This window comes from Grammomys surdaster, unplaced genomic scaffold (genome assembly GCF_004785775.1).
Source record: "Grammomys surdaster isolate TR1022 unplaced genomic scaffold, NIH_TR_1.0 125429, whole genome shotgun sequence".
Taxonomy (NCBI): Eukaryota; Metazoa; Chordata; class Mammalia; order Rodentia; family Muridae; genus Grammomys; species Grammomys surdaster.
This window is the reverse complement of record NW_021620296.1, coordinates 878,024-888,405: the sequence shown is the minus strand read 5'-3', so window position 1 is coordinate 888,405 and position 10,382 is coordinate 878,024. Positions and strand designations below refer to the sequence as shown.

Here is a 10,382-nt window from a genome sequence, read left to right as displayed (position 1 = left end):
AGTGAGTGAGTGAGTTAGCTAAACTTATTTCTGTATGCCTTTGTGAGTACAGTGAGAACAGGAGGCCAGAAGAGGACGTTGGTGGCTGGAGAGTTGGCTCAGCGGTTAAGACCACTGGCTGCTCTTCCAGAGGTCCTGAGTTCAATACCCAGCAACCACATGGTGGCTCACAACCATCTGTAATGGGATCCAATGCCCTCTTCTAGTGTGTCTGAAGACAGCAACAGTGCACTCACATATATATATAAAATAAATAAATAATTCTTAGAAGAAGAAGGAGAAGAAGAAGGTGGCGGCGCTGGATCTTTTGGAACTGGAGCTGCAGCTGCAGATGGTTATGAGCTGCTGTGTGGAAGACAGGGATTTGAACCCAATTACCAACTGTCTCAGTCACTGTTCTATTGCTGTGAAGAGACACCATGACCAAGGCAGCTCTTATTAAGAAAGCATGTAATGGGGCTGGCTTACAGTTTCAGAGTTTAGTCCATTGTCATCATGGAGGGGGTTACGGTAGCATGCAGGTGCTGGAGAAGAAGCTGGGAAGGAAGACACTGGGCCTGGCTTGAGTGTTTGAAAGCTCAAAGCCCACCCTTAGTGACATACTTACTCTAACAAGGCTGCATCTCCTAGATTGTCTTAAATAGAGCCAGTATCTGTTAACTAAGCAGGCAAATGTATAAGCCTACAGGGGCCGTATGTATTCAGACCACCATGCTACCTGCTGAGCCATCTCTCCCGGCTCTACATGGGAACTGTCAATCCTTCTGCCTCAGTTTCCCCAGTGCTGGGACAACAAGTGTGAGAAAATAAGGGAGGGGACTCCCGGACGTGATTCTCTCCTATCTCCCTCTTCACTTCTGAGGGGCAGTGGTCAATGGATCCAGTCATGGTCAAGCCATTCGTCCACCATCCTGGGGGGCAGGACTGACCCAGTGACAGGCAAGGCTGTGGGGTGAATGGGATGAGTAGGGCATAGCCCTCCCTCCCAGCCCATGGCTGCTCCGTCCTGTTGTGTCTGTGATGGGCTCCCTTCAGACCAGAGTAAGTGGCAGAGACAGCTGGTGTTTATCAATGACATGAATGTCACTAAAGCCTTCTAAAGCCATGTGGGGAGACAGCCAGATCACAGTCAGAGGCCAATTCTAGCCAGGGTCCCCCTTTTTAAATCTGTTCCAGGCAGCTGTAGGCTTTGTTGGTGCCCTCTGACCTATCAGGACAATAGTGAGAATTAGCTGGTAGACAGAAGTGTGTCCCATCTCCCCTCTGCTGGACAGAAATGGTGGTCTCAGGCAGTGCCAGGTAGGAAAGACGGATGAGTAAATTGTGAAGGATGCAATGGCCTCCTGTAGCTGAAAGACCTGGGTTTGCAGCATCAGGCACAGCTGGGCCCAGGTCCTCAAAGTCTTACCACCTTGAGGCTCTTTTCCTGTGTGGGTCTGTGTTTCATACAGTCTCCTTCAACACTGAGTATGTGTGTGTGTGTACATGTGTGCCAGAGGAGGATGTCAGGTGTCTTTTTCTAATCCCTCCTACCTATTCCTTTGAAGCAGAGCCTCTCACTGACTTGGGGGCTCATCTTTTAGTCCCCATCTCCAGTTCCCTAACACGGAGGTCACAGGCATGCATGGCCATGCCCAGCTTTACTGTGTGTGCTGGAGATTTGCTCAGCTCTTCCTACTTGTACAGCAAATGCTATTATAACAGAGCCTTCTCTCTAGCTCTAATTTTTTTTTATTTGTTGTTTCGGTTTTGTTTTTCGTTTTTGTTTTTTTTTTTCCCCCAAGACAGGGTTTCTCTGTGTAGTCTTGACTGTTCTGGTAATCGCTTTGTAGACCATGCTGGCCTCGAACTCACAGAGAATTGCCTGCCTCTGCTGGAATTAAAGGCACGTGCCACCATGCCTGGCCTGAGTTCTAATATTTTTAAATTTAAAACATTTACTTTTGCATCTGTGTGTGTGCACATGCTATGTGTGTATTTAACTTCTTGCCAAGGCCAGAAGAGGGCGTTGGATGCTCTAGAACCTGAGTTGCAAGGGCATGTGAGCCTCCATGGGATCACAGTGTCAGGTCCTTCCTGAGGGCAGCATGTGCCCTTAATCCCTGAGCCATCTCTCATCTCTCCCCCGCCCCCTTTGTTTTTCTCAGAGTCTTGTGTCACAGGCTGGTTTGAACTCAGTCTGCAGGTAAGGATGCCTTGAATTCCCCATCCCCTTGGCTCCAGCAGACCAACACTGTCTTTGTTCTTAGAAGGCGCAGCACGTTTCTCCCATTTATTATGATTGTGTGTGTGTTGCTGGGGACCGAACCCCGGTTTCTGTGTGCCAAGCCAGGCTCTGTCCAGGAGCTGCACCTCGGGACCTCTGCTCGATTCCTGGTAGGAGGTCTGCTCCCCTCCCCGGCTGTGTACCCCACTAGCCGAGGGACTATTTCTGTTTGTTCACGCCTGTGCCTTGGTATTCAGCAGGCGCGCTCCACAAGTCCTCAGTGAATGCTGGAGTCCAGTGAATGAAGGCACCAGTGCCGCCGTGTCCTCCGCCACTCAAGCACTTCGCTGATGGGACAGGACCCTCAACCAGGCGACCGCTGTCCAGCGGACCACGCGCGCTGCAGTGCGCCTGCGTAGCCACGCCCCTCCCGCGCTTCCAACGCGCTGCCCAGGCACGCGCAAGCGTATTCACCCCCGCGCCGCACGCCTCTCCCGTGCGCCTGCGCCACGCTCTGAGCCGTGCTTGCGCCTGCGTATTACTCTCCGGCCGTGGGCCTGGCCGGCGCCTGCGCGGTGGCGCCCGAGAGTGGGGGGGCGAGGAGGTGGAGGAGGAGTAGGAGGAGGAGGAGGCGGCGAGAAGATGGCGACTTCGAACAATCCGCGGAAATTTAGCGAGAAGATCGCACTGCACAACCAGAAGCAGGCGGAGGAGACGGCGGCCTTCGAGGAGGTCATGAAGGACCTGAGCCTGACGCGGGCCGCGCGGGTGAGAGCGCGGGGGAGGGGAGGGGAGGAGGGAGGGGAGGAGGAAGAGACGCGGGGGCGGGGCTGCGGCCGCCGCAGGTGTCCCCACGCTGCCAGCCGGTGCGGAGCGGCTGCTCGCGAGATTGCTCTTTGGACTGGACAGGTGGTCCCATCGCAGCTACCTGAGTGGACAGGTGTCATCTATTATTGTTACCTGAGGGGACATGTGCCCTCATCATAGCTATCAGAACGGACACGTGTCACCCCCCTGATTGCTACCTGATGGTACAGGAACTCCATCATTGCTACCTCATAGGACCTACGACCCCATCATTGCTACCTGAGGGGGCAGATGTCACCCTTCATTGCTACCTGGTGGGGCAGGTATCACCTTCATTGCTACTTGGTGGGATACGTGGCTCCATCATTGCTACCTGAGGGGATAGTTGTTCCCTTAGTGTTATCTGTGTGGATAAGTGGACCCATTGTTGCTACCTGAGGGGATAATTGTCACCCTTTATACTATTTGAGTGGACGGTTGTCACCCTTCATTGCTACCTAAAGGAGAGGGGGTCCCCTCATCGTTATCTGAGGGCACAGTTGTCATTCCTTTGCCACCTGAGGAGGAGGTGATACTGTATCATCATCACCTGTGCCTTCCTTGGGTGCTCCTACTTCTGCTGTGAAGCAGATGTTATCCCTCTTGGATAGCTGAGTGGTCCTCCATGTTTGGAATAAGCATAGAGGTAGCTGCTTGGTTCTCATGCAGCCTGTGTGCTGGGGACCAGGTGACGGGTCTCCATCCGTGACAGGGAACAGCTGCCACCTGATTGGGATGGAGGGTGTGACTGTCTCAGGTGCCTTGCCCATTTGACAGGAGTGGCAGGCTTTGCTGGGTTCTTGGCCAAGTGGAGTGAACGTGGGACCTTATCCTTCCGTGTCAAGTGTTCGGTATCAGACGCTCCTCAAGGGTGAAGGAGGTGCTGCTGCTGTGTGGCATTTCTGCACACCCTTAGGCGTGGGTTCCGAGTCCCATTGTGACCTGCCAGGAGCATGTAAGTGAGGCTTTGATTCATCAGCAGGCACCTTTGGGTCAGGTTATCTTGTAGTCAGTTGCTTGTTTTCCCAAGATTGTGGCATCATAGATGAAAGTAAGTGTTTGAATGTGGTGGCTTTCTCACCTTCAGTCAGACTGTCCCCCAGAGCTCTCAGGAGGGGTGCCATGTCCTCCCTCAGCGCATTGAGAAAGGGTAATGAATGAACACATGAACAGTGTGTCATCTGCTAGATGGAGGTGGTGGCACACAACTTGAGTCCCAGCACTTGGGAGGCAGAGGAAGGAAGATCTCTGTGTTCAAGACCAGCCTGGTCTACAGAGTGAGTTCCAGGGCAGCAAGGACTGTACAGAGAAACTCTGTCTCCAAAAACCAAACCAAAACAAACAAAAAAGTGTATCATTCCTGTATCACTTACAGTTGAGTTTGCTTCTTGTTTCTAGCACATAGTAGGTGTCTGTATACAGTTGGTGTCAAATGTTTGCAGTGTAACCAGAACAGTTTTATGACTGACGTTTTGTTGGACGTCTGGTTTCTTCGTGGGGTTGAGAGTGAATGATTGTGGAAAAGATGACTGAGGCAAGCCTCATGTAGCACAGGCTAGCCTTGATCTCACTGAATAGCTGAGGATGACTTTGGATGCTCCTGCCTCCACTCCTGAGCCCTCGGAGGACAGGTGGGGCCCGCTGTACCTGTCCTGAAAAGATGTAACAGCCTGGTTGGAGTGCACTTGAGGTCTGTATGTGACCAGTGGCACTCACAGGCTTCTAAATTCCCTCCTTGAATCATGTGATCACACCACTGTCTTCCAGAACAGTTTCTTTGCCCTAGAGGAGCTTGGCCCCTTCAGCAGCCTCACCACGTCCCCTCCCTGTGGTTCCAGCTGTCCTGTGGAGATGGTCCCCATGCGCAAACCATCATGGAGCATTTGCCAATGCCCCATTCCTTATCAGGAACGCCACAGGCTGGTGCGAAGGCACACTGGGTAAACACGCTTTCCGCCAAGCCTGAGGACCTGAGTTCAGTCCCCAAGACCCATTTGGCCTTTCCTCATATGTGTCCTGGAGGTTGGACTGAGGTCATCGGGCTTGGCAGCAATCACCTTTATGCCTGCTGAGCTATCTAGTTGACCCTTTGGTACTTTGTCTTGTACTACTGGCTACCAGGGCTGTCTGCTGCCATCTGTGACCTCTGCAGAGGAAGCATCCCAAGAAGATAGGGGTGCCACTGTCACCACTGTCATCACTGTCATCACTGTCCTGCCCTCTAGAAGCTCCTCTAGGTTGTGGGCAGCTGTAAACATGTGTAAACCATTTGTCCATGCTTCACCCCAGGCCCTGGCAGAGAGAGCTTTGTTGTGAAAGGACTCTGTAGGTAGGATTGGTGAGGCGCCTTCTGAACACGGGAGGTGGCTGGCTGGGTGAGTACACGTGTCATCTAGCGTTCAGGAGTTTAAGGCCAGCCTCGGCTATATAAGACCCTGTCTCAAAAAAAAAAAAAAAAAAAACCCTAAATAACATAAAGAGGATGAGACACCACAGGATGCAGGACCATGGAGATCCAGTTGTGTGAAAATAGGTGTCAAGGACAGGGTGAAGTCAGCAACTGCTAGCGCCATATGCAAAGAACAGGCAAAGGATGCCCGCCTGGGGTGCCCCTGGTCCTGGAGGACAGCATCCCTGTCATTTCACGGCTGTGTCATTTTCTGTTGAGCTTTGAGGCTGTCTCACTCTATAGCCAGGTTGGCCTTAGAATCCTGTGAGAGGGTGACAGGTGTGAGCCATGCTCTAGGCTTCCACAGACGTGTGTGCATGTATGTGTGTACATGTGAGTGTGGGCAGAGTGGGACAGCAGGTGGGGTGTGGGGTGAGCATGTGTACGTGTGTGTGTGTGTGCACGTGCGCGTGTGTGTGCGTGTGTCCTACTCTGTCACCTCCATCTTATTCTGTTTACTCCGGGCCCTTGTTGGTCCTGGGCTGCTGGGCAGCGAGCTGCAGCCATCCTCTCTCCTCTGTGCTCTGAGGCTATGGGAACGTGTGAACACACGCAGGTTCTTATGTGGGTGTTGAAGATTCATCTCAGGTCCTTGTACTGGCCCGTCTTCCAAGCCACAGTGTGCAGACAGGATCTCACTTTGTAGCCCTGGCTGGCATAGAACTTGCTCTATAGACCAGGCTAGCCTTGGACTCAGAGATGTGCCTGCCTCTTATCTCCCCAGTAGGATTAAATGTCTGTGCCACTATACCTATCCCTCTTGGTCACTTCAAACATTATTTAGTTACTTATTTTTCACTTATTCTGTGTTACGTGCCGTGTCTTATCTGCATGTATGTCTGTGTATCGTGTGCATGCTTGGCTCCTGAGGAGGTCAGAAGAGGGCATTGGATCCCTGAACTGGAGTTATAGACAGTTGTGAACCTCCATGTGGGTCCTCTATAAGGACAGTGCTTTTAACTGCAGCAGCTCTGCAGTCTTAGACCCCAGGACATACAGACAGACAGTATGAGGCGAGACGTTCCAGAGGGGAGAGTGCTGCCAAGTCTGGTGACCTGACTGGCCCTGGACCATGGGGTGTGCTTCAGGGTTTCTGTTGTGATAGAACAAAAAGCAACTAGGGGGTCAGAATTATTTCAGCTTAAAACCCTCAACCCCTCCATCATTGAAGGAGAGAAGCGGGAACTCAGGGCAGGACTCTGGAGGCAGGAGCTGACACAGAGGCCGTGGAGGGGTGTTGCTCCCATGGTGTACTCAGCCTGCTTTCTTATAGAACCCAGGATACCAGCCCAGGGATGGCCCCACCCACAGTGAGCTGGGCCCTTCTCCACCTATTGTCAATCAAGGAAGTGTCCGTAGGTCCAGCTGAAGGAGCATTTTCTCAGTTGGGGTTCCCTTTTCCAAAATGATTATAGTTTATGTCAGTTGACATAAATGTAGCCAGCACAAGATAGAAGAAACAGCTCCTGCATATTGCTCTCTGGCACACACACACACACATACACGCACACAATGGCATGCACACACCTCTTCACAAACATACAGAACAAATAAATAAGCAGAAAAAAAGTAAAGTCAGTTATGGCCACACCACATGTCAAAGCAAACAAGCAAGAACAGCAGGGGTGGAGTCCTGCCTAAAGTCCTCCAGTGAGGGGCTAGGGGTGTGGCTCAGGGGTGGAGTCCTGCCTAGAATCCTCCAGTCAGGGGCTGGGGGCGTGGCTCAGGGTGGAGTCCTGCCTAGAGTCCTCCAGTGAGGGGCTGGGGGTGTGGCTCAGGGGTGGAGTCCTGCCTAGAATCCTCCAGTCAGGGGCTGGGGGGCGTGGCTCAGGGTGGAGTCCTGCCTAGAGTCCCCAGTGAGGTCCTGGGGTGGTTCAGCAAGGTGGTATCTTCCATTGAGGACTTGGTATCCGAATCCAGGCCTGTGTGCCTCCTGTTTGAGGAGGCAGAACCTGCCTTCGCAGCCATTCTTTTTTTGTCACAGTTCTGGTGGTGGCCATGGTACTGTCACTTGGAGCTGTAGCTTGCAGCTCTTTTTTCCACAGACCGTATCCACTGCTGGTTGCACAGAATGTGTGTCTGGGTCAGTCCAGCAGGTGGCCCAGGGCAAGAGGCTCTCAGCGAGCTGACCGTGCTCCAGGTGTGTTCACTGTCAGCAGGTAGCGCTGGGTACCCCTGCATGCAGTGCTGGTACTGGAGCATGGCCCCCTCCACACCACATGTCCGCAGGGTGCTCTGACCGAGCCTAGCTCAGAGGCTAGCTGCATGTTCTTCCACTGAACCGCATCACCACCCCTGCATGCCAGCTTTGGTGACCTCATTAAAGCAGTTCCTCATCTGGTCTTTGCAGAACTTTGTGAGCCTCTGCTCAGCTCACCCTAGTGGAAGAGGGAGTGAGCCTTCTGCTGGTGACCAACTGGCCACTGGCCTTGGGACAGTGGTACCAGGCAAGAATAAACCATGTTTCTCTCCCTCTCCCCTTCCTTCCTTCTGACCCCCCTCTCTCTGTCTCTCTCTCCCTCCCTTCCCCACCGTGTGTATGTGTGTGTGTGTGTGTGTGTGTGTGTGTGCGCGCGCGCGCGCGCGCGCTTTCCCTCTCACGGTTCCTGGAGCTGATGAGCAGTCCACACCTTGGTTCCCCACAGTCCCTGCTTGGTCCTTTGTGTGGGGCTGTTGCTGCCCAGGGAGCTGTAGTTTCCCAAGAGAGCAAGCAAGGCCATTGAGAAAACAGTGTCACCCTGTGGCTGCCGTATGCCCATGGACACACCTGTGCAGCACACAGAGTGACCCCCTGGTGCTTCATGGGTATAATCTGAGCTAGAGGACTGAGGCAGGAGGATGGCTGCAACTTAGAGCTCAGCTTTGGTTACATACTGAGACTCTAACCAAGCAACCATCAGTGCTGCCCTTCCCATCCCATTGCTTGGGAGGCTGAGGCAGGACTGTGGGTTCCAGGCCAGCCTTGGCAGCATGGTGACCCCCCAATGGCTTTGGAGTGGAGAGTTCACCCAAAGTTGAGCCTCCCTTGGGGATGCTGTGCAGTCACAACTATAGAGAGGAGTGTGGCTCTGAGTGCCTGGGACATGTATATACAAACAGGGTGGCTTTGCAGAAACCATGGTTGCATGAGGCCCGGCAGCTTGTCATGGCTAGTGTTGGGTCACCAGTAGCCCCCCTGTGACAGAAGCATGAGACCCAGAAAGCACATGTCACAGAGTGAGTTGGGCAAGCCAGACTGGCCTGGTAGCCAGAGTGATTTCTTTCGTATCATGCAGTTTGAGAGCATGCCATCCTGTCTGGCTGCAGCAGGGTGTGCCAGTCCTGCAAGAATAGGAAATGGCTCTCAGGATGGAGGTTTCACAGTGGCAGTGGTGGGAGGCAAGTAGGCAGGTGGTAACGGGAGCAAGGAAGGCTGGAGAGCAAAGGCAGTGTGAGAGGCTGGGGTCGGCTGGAGCTGGAGGTGCTCCTGTAGTGATGGAGCCCAGGAGGCCATCACAATCTGTGCTGCTCAGGCCAGAAGTCCTGCGGCTCAGAGTGTGGGAACCGGGCTTCTAACCAGAGTCTTGTCCCCATGTCCCTGGCCTTCCAACACAGGACTGTGAGGACTGAGCCTGTCATACACGTCATATACACTGTGAGGACTGACCCCGTCATACACACACACACACATACACGCACACACACACACACACACACGTCATACACTGTGAGGACTGACCCCGTCATACACACACGTCATACACTGTGAGGACTGACCCCGTCATACACATATACACACACATCATACACTGTGAGGACTGACCCTGTCATACACACACACACACACATCGTACATGGTGAGAACTGACCAGCGTGCACTTGTTGACTGAGGCATGTTCATTCCCTGGTTTTCTTTCTTTTTTGTTTTTTTGGTTTTCCGAGACAGGGTTTCTCTGTGTAGCCCTGGCTGTCCTGGAATTCACTCTGTAGACCAGGCTGGCCTCGAACTCAGAAATCTGCCTGCCTCTCCCTCCCAAGTGCTGGGATTAAAGGCATGCGCCACCACCGCCCGGCGTTCCCTGGTTTTTTTAACCTGAACATCCTCACATTTGCTCCCTGGACTTGCTGGATGTGGAGCCTCTGTATCATTTGTCAGGGAATGTCTTGTATCCTCCTTAGCTGCAGGAAAGGGTGCAAAGTTTCGAGGGTGGCAGGTGAGGAAGAAGGCTTGGGCACTGAGGCTGTGGCAGCTATGAGTCAGTAGGGCTCCCTGCTTGAGTGTTTGTGGAGTGGGAGGCCTGTCCTAGAGCTTATGATCAGCTGTGGCTAGGGACAGCACCCTGTCACTGTTTTTGTACTGCCCTTCCAGCATGGCCTGTTCAGCTGGGTGCCTGTCACAGCCAGGTGTCACTGTGTGTCCCTGGATGGACAGATGACGAAGCCCTTGCATGCTTTGAGGGCCAGGGATTCAGAGTCAACATTTAGTATTTGCTAGGAGCAAGTGAGGTTCAGTAGCCTGGTGCTCCTGGGAGGACGGTGTGGGTCTGTGCAGGCCTGGTGCTCCTGGGAGGACGGTGTGGGTCTGTGCAGGCCTGGTGCTCCTGGGAGGACGGTGTGGGTCTGTGCAGGCCTGGTGCAGGAGGCTCCTGTCTTGTTCAGCTCTGCTCCCTCTTTGGAGAGTGAGGCCTCTGTCAACCATTGTGAGGAGAGAACAGTTCAGCACCGGGTGACTCTCTGTGCTGCTGGCGGGCAGCTGGGGAATACTTGGCAGGTGCATGATATCCAGACAAAGTATCTTCAGCAGGCACAGGCTGACTTAGAAAGCATGGGGTGTGCTTTAACAGATGCAGACTGTACTCAGCAGGTGTGTGGTGTATGTATTCAGCAGGCACTCAGCAGGTG

At 53.3% G+C, this 10,382-nt stretch overlaps 1 protein-coding gene across 2 annotated transcripts in view; it reads left to right on the top strand.

The window, feature by feature from the left end:
- The first annotated feature begins 2,848 nt into the window (after window positions 1–2,848).
- The window catches only part of Crtc1 (CREB regulated transcription coactivator 1), a 53,109-nt gene continuing 45,575 nt past the window's right edge, over window positions 2,849–10,382 (top strand). For both annotated transcript variants that reach the window (XM_028786162.1, XM_028786161.1), the window contains exon 1: window positions 2,849–2,974. In XM_028786162.1, the coding sequence (XP_028641995.1) occupies window positions 2,849–2,974 (126 nt within the window). The remainder of the gene's footprint in view (window positions 2,975–10,382) is intronic.